This window comes from Pleurodeles waltl, chromosome 6 (genome assembly GCF_031143425.1).
Source record: "Pleurodeles waltl isolate 20211129_DDA chromosome 6, aPleWal1.hap1.20221129, whole genome shotgun sequence".
NCBI lineage: Eukaryota > Metazoa > Chordata > Amphibia > Caudata > Salamandridae > Pleurodeles > Pleurodeles waltl.
The window spans coordinates 459,170,455-459,191,877 of record NC_090445.1 but is presented as its reverse complement, the minus strand read 5'-3'; the positions used below and the strand labels follow the sequence as shown (position 1 = coordinate 459,191,877).

Here is a 21,423-nt window from a genome sequence, read left to right as displayed (position 1 = left end):
CACCAGGTAATGTAGATCTAGTGAACAGACATGAGGATGTATGGAGATATTCAAAGGATACCGAGAGCAACTGTGTGTTGTTACCACATGTAGGAGAGCCCTGCGAATTTGAAAAAATAACGGCCCATCATTTGCCAGCAAACTGCACAATCAACATTTTGTGAAACATGGTGCTTTGTTCTGCAAATAGTGAAAATATATACAACATTTTGTAAGAACAAAATACAAAAAAGTAATGTGCTCTATGTAATAGTCGCCAGTGAATTCCTTGTCAACATAGTGGGTCAAAACGCACTACATTGAGAGACAACCTCTGGAGGGAGGAAGACAACCTCAGAAAGTTACTTAACAGCTGGACAAACAAATACTGAAAGACACTAGTTAGTGGAAGAGTTCCCTGTTATGGACACAAGACAAGAGAATCTACTTGTGAGCAACCATTGAATAACTCTGTCACAACTGTTATATTTAAGTGAAAATAAGGCCCCTGAAAAATCCTGCAAAATGGACACATTTTGGTTGATGCAACTGCGTCATAACTACAGTGCACAATTAATATTAATTAGCATGTTTTCATACATTCCTCCACGAGAACACTAAAGGAAGATAATGATCCATTTACAAATTTGATGGTTGTATTCACATTATTAGGCATTTGTGAATTTGTATCAGAAATTGCACCATTCGGTAAAGTTAGGATAGTAGACAATTATAAGACATTTCTTGTGTTTACAGTAAGACTAAATATCCGACACATATTTAGGTATTGGTACACACGTAGTTGTAGTTCCTAAACACTTATGGGCATACTTATTAACACTGTGGTGGGTTACATCAAAAGAGTAGCAAACCCTGAATGCATTTTCTAGTGCAACGTTTGACTTGAGTCGAATAACAGCTTTAAATTAACGCAAAGTAGAGTTTATCCTACTTTGCGCTACTTTGAATTAAGGAGGTGTAACATTGGTGGTACATAGGAGTACTCATTAACCACCCATGGATTTTGACAAAACCCCATCCACTAAAAAGATAAGCAGACTCCTGCTAAAAAAAGTAACATCTCTTACACAAAGGTGTAAAGTTTGAAAAATGTTTTCTTTAAAAAAAAAAATATTCAAAACTTTTAATTCATTCTGCACTGTACAGAGCACATACAAAGTGCCTAATTTCTGTTTGATTTATGGCTAAGAGGCAGTGACTCTCTGTTAACGTATACAAAATAATGTCTCCGGCATTGTAAACGCCTGTGCTATCTTCCAAACCAAAATAAATGTTATGGTTAAGCGTCATTAATTTCTCGCACCTGGCAATATTAGTATTATCTTAGAATTTGTGGTAAGCTACTAACTGTTTTCACTCTCCCCTAGAGACAACAATCCCGCAGGTGCGCAACATGCTTACTGCACCAGTGGGTGGCTCCATAGCAGCTGAGTGTCACTACGACCCACGGATTAAATACTCCATCAAGTACTGGTGCAAGTGGAGAGATCACGGGTGTACTCAACTAATTACCAGCGACGGTTTTGTGAAACCTAACATGGAAGGACGTCTCGCTCTTTTTGACAACCCAACAAATGGCACACTGACCATTCTCATGAACCAGCTCACAGAAGGTGATGCCGGTTGGTACTGGTGTTCTTTTGTTGATTATGAGAAGGAGCAGAGATTCACAGTGCAAGTGCAAATCACCCATGGTAAGACCCATTTCCTTAAGATGTAAGCATTGTCAGCTTTCAAATGGTAAACTTGGCAAGCAGAACCCTGCCTCAGTGGTTAGGTAAAACATTTTGGCCCTCATTACAACCTCAGTGGTCTTTCCTAAAGAGCGCCGAGGCTGCGGGTGCCAGAATACCGCCATTGCTGGGGGTATGTCTGGCTCCCTATTCTGACTTTTCCGCTGGGCCAGCAGACGGTAACAGTGTTACTGTCCGCTGGCCCAGCGGAAAGGTCACATCAACATTGCTGCAGGCTCGTAATAGAGCCGGCGGCAATGCTGATGTGCAGTGGGTGCAGTAGCACCCATCGTGCATTTGCGATGGGGCTATGCCTGGGGGCCCCTGCGCTGCCCATGCCAAGAGCATGGGCAGTGCAGGGGCCCCCAGGGGCACCCCGACTCCCCTTACCACCAGTCTACAGACTGGAGGTAAGGGGAGTCAAAATCCCCAGGACAGCGCTGCTTGCAACGCTGCCCTGGCGGATTACGACCACCGGGACTGCCATGGCGGTATACTGCTGGTCCCAGCGGTGTAACTGCGGCGTCAAAATAAGGTGACTAGTACCGCCTGCCTGTTGGAGGTATTATCGCCACTATAACCTTGGCAGTCACCCACTTCCAGGGTTATCATGAGGGGCTTTGGGTTAAAGATGACCGAATTACCAAAGGTCAATTTACATTTTGTAATTTTCTCTTACCTTTTGCTTTAAATTGTGAAATTCCCTTATAGCTTCTTTTTCATATTATTTGTAGCTAATGTTATAAATCACTATTGTAAAAGAGCAATTTTCTGTTGCAATAATATTTGAAACCAAAATATAGCTGTAAAGCTCTGTGAAAAACATCCGAAATTAGATAAAAATATTAGCAGAGAGATATTGCATTTCCACAGCCACAGAACTCACAAAATTAGCCATTTAAGGTACCAAAACATCTAGCATACCCCATGTAACTGCTGGAACTAATTTTGTGCTTTGGAAAACATTCATACATTGGGAGAGATTCGGTAAAAGGACTGATACCGGGTCACTTTGTGGTTACGCCTCAAACCATCCAACCGTACAGTTCTAAGGGGCTCTACTCATCAAAGAAGATCTATAAAGTCTAATGCGTGATCTATTAGAGAAAGTGTTGGTCTGTCTTCCCACTTCCCACAGTACTCCCTTCCCAGGAAAACTGAGCTGAAGCCACTAATTCTCTTATGGCAGAGGAATTAACCTACTTGCACAGATCTCAGAGTAATTTTCTGGCTTTTTAACAGGGTTTTTACATGGTGGCCTTTGAGTTCCTCAGAACGTGCTGAATTATTTTTGGGATTACAACTACTGAAGAACACATGCAAAACGGAATGGCATCCTGTAGCACTGCTTATGCCCAGTGGGGTAATGAAGAATGTTAGGGTCTTGAAAGCAGCTCAACTTAATGGTTGGCTTATGGTAAGTCAATAACAATATGGCAGCTAGCTCCTCTAATCAATCTTAGCATTTCATTGATTCTGAGGAGGAGATAACTGCATATCCAAATGATGGCATTCAAATCCCTCAACTCCACACAGAGGTCAATACATTTCTCACCAGCCTTTGTGGCCATGACTATTTGTGGCAACTATTCATAGGTTTCAATAGGCTGTATGACACCTTGTTTAACTATTTGTGGCAACTATTGATAGCTCTCAATAGGCTGTATGACACCGTGTGTTATAAGCTTATTGACCTCATCTCTCAAGGTTTCCTTCTTCAAATTTAGAATGAGCTGTGCCTTACACACAACTCGTGCCATCCAAGGATTTAATTTTATTTAATGGAAGTTGGTAAGGAGGGCTAATTTTTATGAGAAAAGTTGGGGAAATTCTTTGCACACTTCTTTGTCCATCAATGATCTATCCAACAAAATAATTTGCTCAACTTTTGGTATCTAGTTCTTTCGCGTTTTTTCTGGTACCTCCACCCGAGTAAGTTAAGCCCCTGTTTAGCCATATACATTTTCCCAGTGCCGGAGCATTCCTTAAAGTCAATATACACCTTGACCATTACCTACTAAAGAGTTTAACGTCAGGAGGTTGAAAAATATTACTCAAACCTCTTCTGGAATACATTGTTATATATCAGGGTGAAAGGTAAATGTGAGTAAGAAAAGACAACATTTGCCTCCCCAATCAAAGATTAATGTCATAGGTGTAGTAACCAGATCCACTCTCATCCGCGTTCATATTCAGTGCAAACATACTTTTTTTACTTCCTCATCCACACTTTCACTGAAGTTATTTCAGTTCTAACTCCTTGCAAACCCTGGCATAGTGCTTTATCACACTACATTTCTGGTACAGCATTCAATGTGTTGGATAGCTGGACAGTCATGATTATTAGTAAGATTGTTATTACCATATCTTATGCATTTACATTTTTGGTTTTCACAGTGTTTATCAATTTAGAAAGTTGTGGCTTGTTTTCTAAGGTTATACACCTCTTCACTCTTCCTAATGTCTTTAATATTGTTCACAGTTTCTGCTGTCATTTTAATTTCCTCTACTCAATTTGCTATGTATTCAATACTATTTGCAATACTATTCAAATTCAGACTATGAGCTAAGTGCCTTTTTTCGATCTTGGAATTGTTGGTGCATCCGACTAAGATAAAGTGGCGGCACAATACCCCAAATTCATGTATTAGATAATCCCCTCAGGTCAACAATGTAGCTTGTAAATTGCTCATTCTTTCAATGAACTCTACTGAAAACATTCTGCCTCTCAAGAACAACAATGACCTTTTCTATGCATTGTTCCTCTCAGTTTTTTTAAGGGCCATTTGTTACATGCCTGTTTGCAGTGGAACAGCTTGTCCTTTGTTAACTATTAGTTCAAGTAGATTCCCAAACACCTTCATGCCTTGAATACCTCTGTTGTATTATAGTACATGCTGCTACTGTAAAACTGGAAATGACGAGTTGCCAATTGCAATTAAACATGATTCAAACAGTTTAGCCCATTTCTTTCACTGCAAAATGAGTTCCCCAACATAGTTCAAGAACAATGTGCGCTGCTACATAGAGGTGCAGTGTATAGAGGAAATGAGTTCAATGAGCCAAAAGCATGGAAAAATGTTAGGGCTATGTGAGAATATGGATTATTTTCTGGGGTGGATGATAGTCCACCACATGTAATAATGGCACTATTTGTGTTAGGTCTAATGAGGGTTTCAATAAATTAAACCTGAACTCAACCCCTGATAGCTATGGCACAAAGCAGACATTCTTAACTGAAAAAAGGGTAAATATTTAGAAGTGCAAAAAAGTTTAAAAGTTGAAAACATGGCACAATAAAAATCCCAGTTTCTAAAGATAGAGAGTAACTTAATGAACAGAATGGCACCAAAATGATTCAAATCCAATTAGGGAAACCAGAGATTTTAATTATTAAAGAATTGTAAAATAAAAAGAGTGGCAAAAACTACCAACCACCAACTGCAGGCAATTGGGCATAATAGGCGGGGGCAAAATTTAGGTCAACAGTGATAAACCTTTAGTTGAATGCAGCAATTGGGTTTGTTTCCATTTAAAGCATTACCTTCTTTTCTTATGAACAGTCCTAGTCATTAATGGGTCGTTGATGAGTGCATCAGCATCAAAGGCAGAATTGTAATGCCAAAACAGGACTTAAAAGCAATGGGTTGCAGGAGGACCTGGTCCCCATGCAGTCACTGATGAAGGCTCAAAGTGGAAGTTCATGATTCCCATCAAAAATCGCCTCAACGTTAATCGAGTGTTGATCGACTTCAGTTCTGGTGAAGAAGTCAGTGGTTTGTCTTCGATGTTTCTCTTGAGCTCAGGATTCTCTCAGAGGAAAAAGGCTGTAGGCTGGTGCCAGTTGCAAGTTCAGTGTCTTCAGATGTAGTTTGACTTTGGCTACAGAGAAAAATGTAGCAGGAGCTGCAAGAAGTTCAATCCACCCAGCAATGCAGACTTGGCAGATTGGCTGGCAGGTAGACCCTGGTCTTACTTTGGTTATCCTAAAGGAAAATTGCCAAAAATGTTCAAAGTCCCCTTTCTGAAGGAGTACACTTTGACACCAGCCAAGTGTTCCAGGACCTCGGAGAAGCATTTGGGGGCAGCATTTCCTTTAGAGCTTTCCAGCAGGGTCCTGGGAAGGTACAGTTAAAGCTGGCGAGTGGGGCTTTGCACAGGTTTCAACAGCAGGTGTATCCCTTCTTCTGTCTTCCACAGGTCCAATTGTACACTGGGAACAGTGCTTGGGGGCGCAACATTTAAGTCTGGCACTAGCCTGAGGGTGAGAGATGAACCTTGGCCCCTCAATAACCAATAGATAAAATGTTCCCAAGGGTACCCCTACCAACTTTTGCAGACGTTCCTGTTTGCCTGACAGCAAACAACCGGATATTACCCTAAGCTTTTTCCCTTCACTCATTTACTTTGCAGAACTTGTCTTTGTTGGCATTAGGACGCTATAATTTACACTTGCTAGCCAGTGCTAAAGTGCAAGTGCTCTCTCTTTAAAACAAGCTAAAAATAGACTACACCTAACTGCAAATTTGAACTACATGTAAGCCCCAAGTAAATGGTACTACCTATACCCGGGGAACTCATTGTGACACCCAATCAAGCAGCACTGTGAGACATGTCCAAGGGTTGCCACTGCAGCATGTAGTGCAGTTTTAAAATGCCATATTGACTCAGCAAAATCATCCTTCTGCCCGGAACAAACATTCCTTTTTAGTTCTTACAAATAACCCCTAAAGTAAGCCCTAAAGGCTCGTAGGGCAGTGTGCATGGTATTTTAAAAGTAGGGCATGTATGGTTACATTTGATATGCCATAATAGTGAAAAGCTCCTAAAGTCCCTTTCCCCAGTGTAAGACCTAACTCTCCTTTAGGCTAATACTGGGTTACCTTATTACACTTAATAAGTTCTAACTTTAGATTGGGACTAGATAGTGACTTCACTTTTTCAATCAATTTAATTGTAATCAAAACCCTCTTTAACAATGAAGTTGTATTTTAAGCTACAGTTTTGAAAATGCAATTTCAAGAAAACTGGTTTTTTTTTCTGCCCAAACCAACTGTGCAATTCTGCTACTGTCCTGGGTCACATGACTGTGAATGGGTCTCATGTTGTGGTTGTGTCAGACATTCCAGACACAACCACAATCCAGACATTGTAAGAAAGAAGGCCTAGCTGTGAGAAACTGCACTTTCTGACACCAATCCCGTCCTTGCTTTTATCTCCTAACCAGTTTGGAGCCAGGGCCAGGGGAAGAACTGACTGGAACCTATTTTGCGGGTAGGTAAGGGAATCCTTTGCACAAAGACCGGCACGAGGTATAAAAGTGGGACATTTAGAACCTCTCACCAGAATACGCCTGGGCCTTTGTAAGATTCCTAAAAAGGACTACCCTGCTGTCTGAAGAAGGAAGATTGGACCTGCTTTTCTTGAACCCAGCTCCACAGAATTGACTCCAAGGGTCATTTGGCTGACCTCCTGGTTGAGCTACAGGGACACAAGAATCTTCTAGAGGCCTCCCTGCAGCTGACTAGCACTAACTGATCCTATCTGGACCTTCCTGAGCTCTGCTGCTGGCCTCCGCTGGAGTGAGTCCTGATCCCCAAGAGGTGCCTCTTGAAGAAAAGTTGAAGATACAGATGCTTACGGCTCCCTGTGACTGCAAAGTGATCTCCTCCTGCCAACAATCGACTACCTGCAACAACCGCCAATGCGAAGCTCTAGTGGGACATGCTCTTTGCATCAACAGCGACTGTCTGCGATGACTGCCAATGTGAGTGTTGGACCTGGTGGTTTTACCCCAGACTTTTTGCCCTTCACCTCCTGTTTTTTTCTGCATTCCACCAAGTTGTGGTGGTTGACATCCAGGAAGGTCACTATTCAGTGGCCCTTGTTCCATTTGAGTGGGGTGTTCAGGACATCTGAAGATTGCTGTGAGCCCTGCCATGCCTGTGGACTGTTTGTTGGGGGATGACCCTGAGTCGTCTGCTTGGAAGGAGGCAGAACTCAAGGATCATGTGAAGATGTCGGAATTAACGGATTGGATCTGTGCAACAACAAGGTCCATGGTTGCCTGGAAGGGGAGTCAAGGGGAGTCAAGGATGGCTGGACAGTGGCCCAACCGGTTGCTAGGAAGTGGAAAGGCAGAGGGCATGGCAAACCAGCCCCCAAGTATCCCCCTTAGTGAGATGGATGGGGCATCCATGGTGGCTGCCCCAAAGTCCCCTGAGGAGGGCACTGCTCCCCTTGGGGATCTGCCTACACCTGCTGATTGGCATGCAAAAGGAGGACCCACCAAGGACAAGTTCTTTAGGACACAAAGGGAGTGCCCAACCCTGGAGGGTATGAGACGACAGGCCGAAGCCCAGGCAGCAGTTGATATCTCTGGGAGCTATCACATTTACTAGGAGAACAACCTCCTTTACAGTGAGCTAAAAACTCCTGTGCATGGGACAACTAGGGCACTGGTGGACCCACAATGCTACAGGGCGTTCTTTCTGGAGCTGGCGCATGAGATTTCCCCGGCAGGACACTTGGGTTAATACAAGACCTTTGCAAGGCTTGTCCCCCACTTTTATTGGCCTAAGGTAAGGACTTCCTCAAACACATTCTGCAGGACCTGTGTGACCTGCCAGGCCAGTGGGAAAACAGGGAAAAAGCTAAAAGCTCCTCTGGAACCACTAACTGTCGTTAGCATCCCTGTTGAGAGAGTGGACATCAATATGTTTGGGCCTATGGATCCCCAGAATACTTCTGGTCATAGGTTTATCCTGGTTCCTTTGGATCATGCCACAGAGTACCCAGAGACCATCCCTCTAAGGACCAATACTGTACCTATAGTGGCAAAGGCTCTAGTGGGATTTGTACTGGAGTGGGTTTCCCCAAGGAAGTGGTTTCTGACAGGAGCACCAAGTTCATGTCTGCATACATGGAGTTCATGTGGAAAGTATGTGGAGTGACTCACAAGTTCTCTACCCCTTATGTCCTCCAAATCATCGGGGGAGGTAAGGGGTCAACAAGACCCGGAAAGGCATAATTAGAAGATTGCCTGAGGGCCTGAGAATAAAGAGGGATATCCCCTTGCACTGTTTGTTGTTTGCCTATAGGGAGGTACCACAAAAGAGAGTGGGTTTCAGCCCCTTTGAGCTTCTATATGGGCACCCTGTCAGAGGACATCTTGGAATGGTGAAGGAATGTTGACTGCAAGTTCCCAAGAAAGCACCCCGGGATGTGGATTCAAGCTTGTTACGACTTAGAAGTCAGCCAGGCTGTGATGAAGGGGTGGTATGACTGAAATTCCACCACTGTGGAGTTCTAGACTGGGCAGAAAGTATGGATGATGGGACCTGTGGAAAACTGGGGCCCCTCAGGGTCACTGAAGGTGATTGAAAAGAAGAGGAAGGCCACCTATGTGGTGGACCTTAAGACCCCAAGCAATCCCACAGGGTGTTTTATAGCTATCACCTCAAACCACACTCGGAGAGCTCTGAGGTCACCATGTTGTTGATAACTGATGGAGCTGACGAGGAGGAGAGTGAACATCTGCCTGACATCTTGGGTTCCAAGGAAAAGGTTGGGTTTGTGGAAGGAGTAATCCTTTCCCCCACTCTGACTCCTGAATAGCTGAGGGACAGTGCTCATATAATTTCTCCCTTAATCTTGGGATTAACCACCTGCTTATCCATGATTTGGACACAGGGGAAAACCGTCCTGTCAAGAACAAATCTTACAGGTTGTCAAGTAAGATGAGGGCTTATTTATACTTTTGTAGCGCCGCATTTGTGTAATTTTTTTGTCGCAAAAGCAGCACAAACTAAGAAAATACAATTGTATTTTGTAAGTTTGTGCCGCTTTTGTGTCAAAAAGCAGCGCAAATGCAGCGCAAAAAAAGTATAAATATGGACCATAAAACCTCTTGCCAGGCCTTAAACTCCTCCTTTGTTACATATAAGCTAACCTTAAGGTATGCCCTAGATAACCCATGGGAGCATGTAGCTAAAAGGCAGGACATATACTTTTATGTTTTACATGTCCTAATAATGCAAAACTCCCTAAGTAATTTTTCAGTACTGTGAGACTGCTCCTCTCAGAGGCCAGCATTGTGAATTCCTTAATATACTTTTAAGCTATAAGTCCTGTTCGAAAAGGTGTAGTTGCATCATGTTGTGTATCATTGGCATGGTAATGATAAATCCTCTTTACTGGGATTTATTATTACTATTTTAGGAATACCACTTTTAGAAAGTTGGCACTTCTCTATCCTCAGTGTCCTGTGTGCCTGATAGTCTATCTTCAATCCAGGCCTGGGCTGGATGACAGCTACATTTCTGCATTCCCTTCAGACACCCACACCAAAGGATGCTCAACTGCATCTGCATACATCTGCATACTGAAGGGTCTTTCTGGGAAGAGGTTGGGAAGGGCTCGCACTTTCACTTCAATGGGTAATGCTCTGAACCCACACAAAGGGGCTGTTTACCTCCCACTGATAGTCTAGAGCAGAGCTGGGCTGAAAGGGGGACCTCTGCACTTCAGAGAGATCCTTTGAATCATCCCCCACATCAAAGGCACTTTTGGGTATAAGTACCGAGTCTCTGACCCCTTGAAATCAGATCACTACAGAGTAAAGACTGCTGTGCTGTAAAGATTGCCACTCTGCATGGACTTACTGTTCTAAGGAACTGCCTCTCTGCATTGCTGAGCTGCCCTGCTTATCTGTGCCCTGCTAAGGACAAGGACTGGACTGGTCTCCAAGGGCTTGCTGGCCTGCCCCCTGTTCTTCTGCAGTGTCAGGGGAATCAAATACTGCTTGCAACTCACTTGGTGCTGCTGGATACTGCCATCTGTGAGTTCTACCCTTGACTGAGATTCCCCTTCCAGTCCTGGGCCTAAGAAGTGGTTTTTGCAACTATGATCTCCAAAAAGTGACATATCAATCCGACTGCAGCAGAAAAATCGACGTATTGCATCTCCGCCAGTGACTCAATGACTGACCGATGACAGCGGATTTACAGGCTGCATGGTCCTATGATGCTCTGCATGGCAGGCTGCTGATGCATTGCATTCACTTTCAAGGAGCCCACCAATGACACAGTGCCCTGAGTGCTGCAGGAAAACTAATGCTTTGTGCCCTCATCGATGACGCTTTGCTCCTCCAAAGGTACTGTTTCAGTGTACCCTCTGTTGGTTCTGTAGCCTGCCTACCCTCCATTGCAGTCAGCCTGGATTTTGACTTTGCACCAGTCCCTTGCTACCTCAAATAACCTTTTGACCGCTAGTGACTTCTAAGTACTATTAATTGGATTTTTGCTATTTTGGTCTTGTTTTCATCAGATAGATATCTATTTTTACTTTACACTTTGCCTCTTAAGTTAAGCATGACTGCTCTGTGCCAAGCTACCAGGGGTGAGCACAGGTTAATTTAGGGAGTGTATCTGACTTACCCTGACTAGAATTGTGGTCCCTACTTGGACAGAGTGCAACTAGGGACCCAGTTTCTAACAGGGAAGCTTCAACATTACTTGATCTAGCCCCACCAGCGACAGGCCACACCCATCACCAACGTGAACCTCTAGCAATGACTAGCTGTTAGCACTACAGCAGCCACCATCCATAACTCCCAACCTGCTCCTCGCCCTGAGAATTCTTACACGGCATTCTTCGCGTGGCCTTGAAAAGATACCTCTGTAGCAAGACAAACTTGATCACTGCATCCAACCTGCACTCCATTGTGGTCTGCCTGAAACTGCAACTTTCTCCTAGTCCATTGCAACCAGATGACCGTGAGTTGTGCTTTGTACGGTTGACACTAATTTCAGCTACAATTTAGAAACCGATATCTCCCGTTCTACATATTCAGCTATTTATTGTTTTGGTGTCATTTCATTTTTTCAAATTCCCTTATATTTCTAAATTGGTTTGGGGGTTTGCTTGTATTGTATTTCTCTATATTGATGTTAGAGTGCTGCATAACTACTTTACACATTGCCTCCAAGTTAAGACTGACTTCTTTTTTACCAAGCTACCAAAGGGTTAAGCATAGGTTAATTTAGTAACTTTTGTGGTTCAACTTGACAAGGATTATGTTTATTATTTAAGTGGGACCTCCACCCCTCTCAACTAATAACCCAGTTTTCTACAATCCCACGCTGCAAGTCTCTGTCCAAAACCATAAAGGCAGGACCTTTCTTCCCTTGTGTATATCTCCCCATGCCTACTGAGAGGTGTGGCTATGAAAATGGACAACCCTTCCTCAGTTCACTCTAAAGGACACTCTAAATCAGTTCTGGGATAGCTCCACAGGCCCCACTGAGTTTGGAGCCAGCATGACTAGGAAGTCAAAATGGAGGCACTGTGAACTACAGCTACCAGTCGTACAGTGGGCATTTTTTGAAGCTCAGAAAAAGGCCTGGTACAGTCCCCCAGGCCATGGAAGAAATACACCACCCCATACCCAAAACTTTTTGTCCTCTTTCTGAAAGCAATCCACATCTCTCTCCATAGGAGCCATCGCTGGTGGTCGGGTGACTACTGGAAATTGGCAGGAAAAGATTTGGCTTTGGGCAGAAAACATAACTTTCTAAAGTGTCTGGCTCTCAATGGTAATAAAAAAGCTGACTTTACTTTTAAATAGGATTTTAAATTATTATTACCAATGAGTCCTTGACAATTTTTCTAACTATTCTTAAACTGAATTTATCACTTTTTAAATGTAATAGTGTAAACCAGTGTAGGATTATGGGAGAGACAGCCTTGCTACAGTGAAAAACAACCTTGGAGGTTTTTCCCTGCCAAAGCATGTAAAGCATTACACATACATGCCCTACTTTTAAATACCATGGACTCCACCCTATGATCTTTTCAGAACTACTTTAGAGGTGACTTGTAAGCATTAAAAACAGAGGTTTAGGCCTGTCACAGGGCTGCAGTGACAGGCCTGGAGACATATCTTACATGCGGACTTAAGGGGTGGCAAAATAAGTGCTGCTGTCTACTAGCAACTTTTAATTAACAGGTTTTGGGTACACAGGGCACCATATAGTAGGGACTTTTAGGTAAGTTAAATGTACCAATCAGGGAGTTACCCGGTTTGACATTTTGTAGGGGCCAGTGCACAGGCAATCGATCCTGGTTAGCAGATTCCCAGCATAGAGTCTAAACCCCAGTAATAAAACTCAGCAAAACAATTGGTGTAACCACACAAAGAAGGACGTTTTCCGACAGTAGAATTTAATATTTTTCAATGTTCTTAAGAAATTATGAACAATGGGAGGGTTACTGGGGCTTCAACATACTCTTGTAAGGGAACTAAGGGTTAAATAATGGAAATGACTACATGGGAATTGTTTTACAAACACCACAATAATCCTCCTTCTATTTTAACAAGAAGGGTGGGATTCAGGCCTAAAGCATTCAGAGGAAATGGAGCAGAGGACCACCTCTGGCCATGTGGTAGGAGAGTTCAGCCAGGAAACAGGGCTTGTTTGTGACCACAATAACAGCACATCCAAAACCTTTCCCATGACAATGTTCCCACAGAACTGCAAATAACCACGCTCCTTGGAGCAACCACAATGACTGACTAGCTCCACAGCTCTAAGTTACATCAGCCTGGAAACCCTGGCAATGTTTCTCTAGATGAGTGAACAGGCTCATCAGTAAAGAATTTCTGTGAGCTCTGCACAGATGTTGCACCACAGCATACCTGCATAGAGGAACCTTAGGAAATTAGGTTATTAGTTAAAGGGGGTGAGGACTCACCCTAGGTAATAAGCACAATCCTTGTCACTAAAGTCACTAAACTAACCTGAGCTCAACCCTCTGGTATCTATGACACAGAGCAGACAGACTTAACCTAGAGGCAATGTGTAAAGTATTTATGCAGTATTAACAAAGATGAAATTAAAAACAATAGAAATATCCAAAAACAAAACAAAAAGGTAAAGTTTTAATAAATAAAATGATGTCAAAATGACAAAAATCAAATGAGGGGTACCAAAATATGCATTTTACAACTTTGAAATAAAGATAGCACCCAGAAGCGCAAAGCACTAACCTCTATCAAATAGTAGCGGTAGACTGGATACTAAGAGCAAACTGAGATTAACTGTGATGGTGTGTGGGTTAGATACAAATACAGGTTTTGACCTATTAGGAGGATTTACCATGGTGCTTAGTCTCAGAAATCAAATCCAGAATCTTCATTGGAGCAAGTCAGCAGGATGTAGACACGGAGAGCTCCAAAAGACTGGATAGCCAATTGACATGGTCCTAGGAAGCTGGTTTTTGGTGGTAAAGTCTCAAGCAGGTGAAATGCAAACACATTTTATGGTCAGGAAAGGTCCCTCGCCAGCCAAATACTTTTGGTGCCTTTGTCCAGGCAAGAATTCTTCTTTCGTATTTAGTCACTTTTTTGCTCTTATATTTCTCTAGTGGATGCAAAATGGCAGGTAGTAACCAAAATGGATTGAACAAGGCCAGATAATATCCCTTTCAGGTGCCACTGTGGATTTGGCTTTGCAAAAAGGCTCAGATCGAGGAAAACCTGAGTCCTCAGCCCAGCAGCAACACATCTTGGTAGGGTCAGCTCGATGGGTTTGTCCCAGTACTCAGTAGATTTTTGGAGCCAAAAAGAGTTCTTAATTCCCAGGTTTTCAGGGGAGGTAGGAGACAGACACAGCCAAGGGTTCCAGGACCTCGAAAAGATCACTTGAGAATGAAGTGGACTCATTTCAGCAGAGGCCATAAACAGGGTCCAGGTGATGTCCGGTTGAAACTGATCAGTGGAAAACCATCAAGAAAAGTCTCTTAAATGTATTTGACTTTGTAGCTTGAACAGGAGGTCAGCCTTATGCTGTGCCAATTCACTAGGGACTTACAAGTAAATTAAATGTGCCAATTGTGGATAAGCACATATTACTATGCTCACAGGAGAGAGCACAAGCACTTTAGCACTGGTAGGAAGTTAGAGTTCTAAGGCTAACAAAAACCAGGTCATAAAAAATGGAAAAGGAAGGCAAACAGTGGGGGGGTGGGGGGGTGCAAAAAGGAGCAGGTCCAGTCCTTCAGGGATCTCCTCAGGTCTCGAACATCAGGTTGATTGCTGTACTAATCTTGCTCAGGTACAGCAGTATTCTGAGAAGGGCACTCTGGAATGTCACATTTATGTCAGATATCAGCATGTGGGTGGAGGTTCACTCCTGGCTCCTCCTTAATCAATGGGGTAAAGGTTCACAGGGGTTAGCCTACCCACTGTTTCAGCATAAAGTGTACACCCTACTGCAAATATTTCCACAGTGCACTGCTCTGCCTAAATCGTAAAAGGGGAAACCCTTGTCTACTAGTGCAGAGCTTGCATATCCATCTTAGAGTAGTGGCCAAGGAAATGAATAACCCCTCCTCCATAGTCACTTCATACCAGTTCTTGGGGAATCTCCTTTACCACTGGGATTTGTGCCTAGCTGAATGGAGGATCTAAAAAAGGCTTGTCATATGACATCTACCTGTGACAGGGAAGGCCCCTTTGAAGTTATTTAAGTTCCTGGAACCTACCCAATGGTCATCATTCCAGAAAAACAAAAATACCTCTTTATACTCAGGCCTTTGTCTCTGTACTGGGAGCAGTTTTCACATCTCATTCATGGCTTGAGTCCTCAGAGGGCTGCAGTTGGATACTACTGCAAATTAGCCCCCAGAGACTAAAGGGAAAAGATGACTATCAAAAAGTATGTTTTCCTTAATATTTATTAAAATTCAGTATTCAGTGAATTAGGCTTTTGATAAATATTTCAAAGAGTTCTTAAATTATTTTTCTAATAGTGTATCACACTGTTTCTCCATGGAACAGCCAGTCTTGCTCCCCTGAAAATAGATTTTAAAGTGGTGGTCACTGTAAAGACAATTTTAACATTAACTTTTAAGGAGGTATGACGGAGCCACACATGCTATTACCGCACATGCTTTTACAATGCAGCTGTTCCAACGCAGTTTCCATTACCATATTTTTTTAATTCTATTCCCTAAGTATAATGTCCTTGTAACCCTTGTTTTTTCAGTGAAATTTGATGCTTTTTATAATGTATAGTAGTTTTCATGTGTTAATCCAACCACCATTGCGCACAGCCCTGAGGCAAACTCTCTACAAACACCCAACTTTGGACCATGCACAGCCTTCACCCATGTGCAGCAAAGTTTGCCCACAATACCTGCCCCCCCAACCACCCAATCCGATGCTGTGCACAGAATAGGTGTGAGAGCGTATATCTGGGAGTGAAAGTAACTGTGAGAGTGTCTGTCTGGGTGTGAGAGTGCGTACATCAGTGTGTGTTCTGGTCCATGAGTCTGAGTGGGTCTGTGAGTGGGTGCGTAACTATCTGAGTGGGTCTGTGAGTGAGTGCGTGAGGGTCTGACTGGGGCTGTGAGTGGGTGCACAAGAATTTGAATGGCTCTGTGAGTGGGTGCGTGAGTGTTCGAGTTGGTCTGTGAGTGGGTGCGTAAATGTCTGAGTGGATGTGTGAGTGGGAGAAAGATTGAAAGAGAAAGAGAGAACAAGAGTGAGAGGGAAAGGGAGAGAAATAGAGAGTTCTTTAGACTTTGATATATGATATACTTAGATATACTTAGAATGAGAAAGGGGTAAGATCACCTTTCGGTATGAGCATTAAACATGTGTAGTTAAATAAAAGAGGGAAACGAGCCTGGCTGGACTCAAACCCCTAACGCCCAGTGTAAAGGTCTGTGACCTTCACACTGAACTATTCTTTTTTTTTCTATTGTCTATCGGGACAGAAGGGGAGCCACTGGGCTCCCCCGAGGTCCCTGCATGTTTTTTTAAACTATTCTTTTTATTGTAAAACAAGCCCTTTACGGGCTACCTGTGACTGCGGCTGAAGCTTCAAGACCTCCCCTGCAGTCCCATGTCTTCAACAACCAAGGATCTGCTTTAAGTAGCATCTCTGTGGTTGCTAAAGCAAACCTTTCATCTCTGTTCCCTGCATGCATAGCTGCATTCAGGGAACAGAGATGAAAGGTCTGCTTTCTGACAGCAGGAGCTGCTTGATAACTCCCGCTGTCAGAAGCAGGAATGTTTGCGGCGGCTTGATGGCAGAAGCAAAGCTGCAGCCAAGCCACAGCAAACAGCTGTGACCTCGGGGTGGGCATCCCAGGACTTTACAGGAGTCCACCCTGTGGGGTGGTGGTCCCTAGGGCCATCAGTGGCTCCTCGAGGGGGGCAGTGTGGCACCCTTTAATGTTGGCATGGCCCTAGGGGGATGGTTGTCCTGGAGCTAATGGCGTTCCGAAACAGATCCCCATTACATTATTTTGTATGTGCCTTGGGAGGTGGTGATCCCGTGGCTGTGGAGGAGGCCATCGGGCCACCCCCACATATTAGAAGCACTTTTCCCCAAGAGATGGTAGTGCCCATGGTGTGGAGGGATGTGCGGACATCTGCTCATATTTCATTATAGCCCTGGGGAGGTGGTGGTCCCTGGGGCTATGGGGAGGCCCCAGTCTTTTTGCCTCCTTCCTCCTGGTTTTTCTGACCTCTCGCTGTTGGCTCTAGGACTCTGAGCCCTTAATCACTGCTTACCCGTGCTAAAGTGCAGGTGCCCTCCCATCTAAAGTTGGTATGATTGGCTTATACCTAATTGGCAATTTTTTATTTACCTATAAGTCCCTTGTACATTGGTATCACTATACCCAGGGCCTGTAAATTAACCGGTTCTGTGCCTTGGACAAGATGATCTCGTCCAAGGCTACAGTTCCCCTGTGCCTTGGACGAGATCATCTCGTCCATGGCACAGGGGAACTTGGGGGCGCGCTAGCGCGCCCCCCGTGCACCCCCCTCCCCCCCCCCAAGTCGGGGATGGAAGGGAAAGACCTTCCCCTTCCACCCCCGACACCCCCAACCCCCCCGTGACTTCAGCGCGCGAGCGCGCGCTGATTTGTCACAGGGTCCTCCCTCGTCACGCTGGAAGCTCTGCTTCCAGCGCGATTGAAAGAGAAATGCAAAAGCATTTCTCTTTCAATCACTGGGGAGGCCCGGAGGGGCTTCAAAGGGAAGGAAAAGTATTTCCTTCCCTTTGAAGTCTCTCCGACGGTTTCAAAATCCGGATTGCGTGCAATCCGGCTTTTGAAACTCCACTAGACACCAGGGATTTTTTTTTTTTTACTAAAATTCACATATTATTCACTATTATTAGGCCGATATGCCCCCAGGGGGGGCAGAAACCTCTAGGCACCAGGGACCATTTTTTTAAAAATTTTTATTTTATGTTTCATTTTATTTTTTTTGGTGGGGAGCGACCCCTTAGGCAAGGGTCGCTCCCCTTGGGGGAAAATTATATTTTGGCCATTTCTGCCCCCCTTGGGGGCAGATTGGCCTATTTTGATGAGGCCAATCTGCCCCCAAGGGGGGTAGAAACCACTAGACACCAGGGAGTTTTTTCTTTGCGTGAATTTCACGCAAAGGGAGCGACCCCTTAGGCAGGGGTCGCTCCCTGGGGGGGGAGGGCAATTTATTTTAGGCCATTTGAAACCTCTAGGCGCCAGGGCAATTTTTTTTGTTTTTGTTTCTTTTTTTAGAGATGGGGAGCGACCCATCAGGCAAGGGTCGCTCCCCTGGGGGGCAAATTGTATTTAGACCATTTCTGCCCCCCTGGGGGCAGATTGGCCGATTTTAGGTCAATGTGCCCCCAAGGGGGCAGAAACCACTAGGCACCGCAGATTTGTTTTTTGGCGCCAATGTCACGCAGGGGGAGCGACCCCGTAGGCAAGGGTCGCTCCCGGAGGGGGGGGGGGATGGGGGTTGGGGGGGCAAATGTATTTTAGGCCATTTCTGCCCCCCTGGGGGCAGATCGGCTTATTATTAGGCCGATCTGCCCCCGGGGGGGCAGAAACCTCTAGGCACCAAGGCAAATTTTTTTGTTGTGTTTTTTTTTTGGGTTTGTTTGTTTTTTTAGAGATGGGGAGCGACCCATCAGGCAAGGGTCGCTACCCTGGGGTGCAAATTGTATTTAGGCCATTTCTGCCCCCCTTGGGGGCAGATTGGCCGATTTTAGGTCAATCTGCCCCCAAGGGGGCAGAAACCACTAGGCACCTGGGATTTGTTTTTTGGTGCCAATGTCACGCAGGGGGAGCGACCCCGTAGGCAAGGGTCGCTCCCGGGGGGAGGGGGGGGGTGGTGGGGGCTGGGGGGGCAAATTTATTTTAGGCCATTTCTGCCCCCCCTGGGGGCAGATCGGCCTATTATTAGGCCGAACTGCCCCCAGGGGGGGGGCAGAACCCTCAGAGGGCAATTTATATAGATATATTTTTTTGTTTTTTGTTTTTTTAGAGATGGGGAGCGACCCATCAGGCAAGGGTCGCACCCCTGGGGGGCAAATTGTATTTAGGCCATTTCTGCACCCCTTGGGGGCAGATTGGCCGATTTTAGGTCATTCTGCCCCCAAGGGGGCAGAAACCACTAGGCACCTGGGATTTCTTTTTTGGCGCCAATGTCACGCAGGGGGAGCGACCCCGTAGGCAAGGGTCGTTCCCGGGCAGGGGGGGCTTGGGGGGGTGGGGGGGCTCAAATTTATTTTAGGGCATTTCTGTCCCCCCCCCTCCCGGGGCCGGCTGAGCTAGAGGCCAAATTCCACAGGTAGGCACTTTGCAAAAAACACCTCTGTTTTCTGTGAAAAAATATGTTGTGTCCACGTTGTGTTTTGGGCCATTTCCTTTCGTGGGGCGCTAGGCCTACCCACAGAAGTGAGGTACCATTTTTATCGAGAGACTTAGGGGAACGCTGGGTGGAAGTAAATTTGTGGCTCCTCTCAGATTCCAGAACTTTCTGCCACAGAAATGTGAGAAACATGTGTTTTTTTAGCCAGATTTTGAGGTTTGCAAAAGATTCTGGGTAACAGAACCTGGTCCGAGCCCCACAAGTCACCCCATCTTGGATTCCCCTAGGTCTCTAGTTTTCAAAAATGCACAGGGTTGGTAGGTTTCCCTAGGTGCCGGCTGAGCTACAGACCAAAATCTATAGGTAGGCACTGTTTTCTTTCAAAAATGTGGATGTGTCCACGTTGCGCTTTGGGGCGTTTCCTGTCGCAGGCGCTAGGCCTACCCACACAAGTGAGGTATCATTTTTATCGGGAGACTTGGGGGAACACTGGGTCGAAGGAAATTTGTGGCTCCTCTCAGATTCCTGAACTTTCTGCCACAGAAATGTGAGGAACATGTGTTTTTTTAGCCAAATGTTGAGGTTTGCAAAGGATTCTGGGTAACAGAACCTGGTCCGAGCCCCGCAAGTCACCCCTCCTTGGATTCCCCTAGGTCTCTAGTTTTCAGAAATGCACAGGTTTGGTAGGTTTCCCTAGGTGCCGGCTGAGTTAGAGGCCAAAAGCTACAGGTAGGCACTTCGCAAAAAACACCTCTGTTTTCTTCCAAAAATTTGGATGTGTCCACGTTGCGCTTTGGGGCGTTTCCTGTCGTGGGCGCTAGGCCTACCCACACAAGTGAGGCATCATTTTTATCGGGAGACTTGGCGGAACGCTGGGTGGAAGGAAATTTGTGGCTCCTCTCAGATTCCAGAACTTTCTGCCACAGAAATGTGAGGAACATGTGTTTTTTTAGCCAAAGTTTGAGGTTTGCAAAGGATTCTGGGTAACAGAACCTGGTCCGAGCCCCGCAAGTCACCCCTCCTTGGATTCCCCTAGGTCTCTAGTTTTCAGAAATGCACGGGTTTGGTAGGTTTCCCTAGGTGCCGGCTGAGCTAGAGGCCAAAATCTACAGGTAGGCACTTCGCAAAAAACACATCTGTTTTCTTCCAAAAATGTGGATGTGTACACGTTGCGCTTTGGGGCGTTTCCTGTTGCGGACGCTAGGCCTACCCACACAAGTGAGGTATCATTTTTATCGGAAGACTTGGGGGAACGCTGGGTGGAAGGAAATTTGTGGCTCCTCTCAGATTCCCGAACTTTCTGCCACAGAAATGTGAGGAACATGTGTTTTTAGCCAAATTTTGAGGTTTGCAAAGGATTCTGGGTAACAGAACCTGGTCCGAGCCCCGCAAGTCACCCCTCCTTGGATTCCCCTAGGTCTCTAGTTTTCAGAAATGCACAGGTTTGGTAGGTTTCCCTAGGTGCCGGCTGAGCTAGAGGCCAAAATCTACAGGTAGGCACTTCGCAAAAAACACCTCTGTTTTCTTCCAAAAATTTCGATGTGTCCACGTTGCGCTTTGGGGCGTTTCCTGTTGCGGGCGCTAGGCCTACCCACACAAGTGAGGTATCACTTTTATCGGGAGACTTGGGGGAACGCTGGGTGGACGGAAATTTGTGGCTCCTCTCAGATTCCAGAACTTTCTGCCACAGAAATGTGAGGAACATGTGTTTTTTTAGCCAAATTTTGAGGTTTGCAAAGGATCCTGGGTAACAGAACCTGGTCCGAGCCCCGCAAGTCACCCCTCCTTGGATTCCCCTAGGTCTCTAGTTTTCAGAAATGCACAGGTTTGGTAGGTTTCCCGAGGTGCCGGCTGAGCTAAAGACCAAAATCTACAGGTAGGCACTTCGCAAAAAACACCTCTGTTTTCTTCCAAAAATTTGGATGTGTCCACTTTGCGCTTTGGGGTGTTTCCTGTCGCGGGTGCTAGGCCTACCCACACAAGTGAGGTATCATTTTTATCGGGAGACTTGGGGGAACGCTGGGTGGAAGGAAA

General features: G+C 45.1%; 1 protein-coding gene across 5 annotated transcripts in view; it reads left to right on the top strand.

Moving 5' to 3' along the window:
- LOC138299897 (polymeric immunoglobulin receptor-like) overlaps nucleotides 1-21,423 on the top strand; it is a 232,668-nt gene that overhangs the window by 160,152 nt on the left and 51,093 nt on the right. For all 5 annotated transcript variants that reach the window (XM_069238599.1, XM_069238598.1, XM_069238600.1 and 2 more), the window contains one exon: nucleotides 1,368-1,694. In XM_069238599.1, the coding sequence (XP_069094700.1) occupies nucleotides 1,368-1,694 (327 nt within the window). The remainder of the gene's footprint in view (nucleotides 1-1,367; nucleotides 1,695-21,423) is intronic.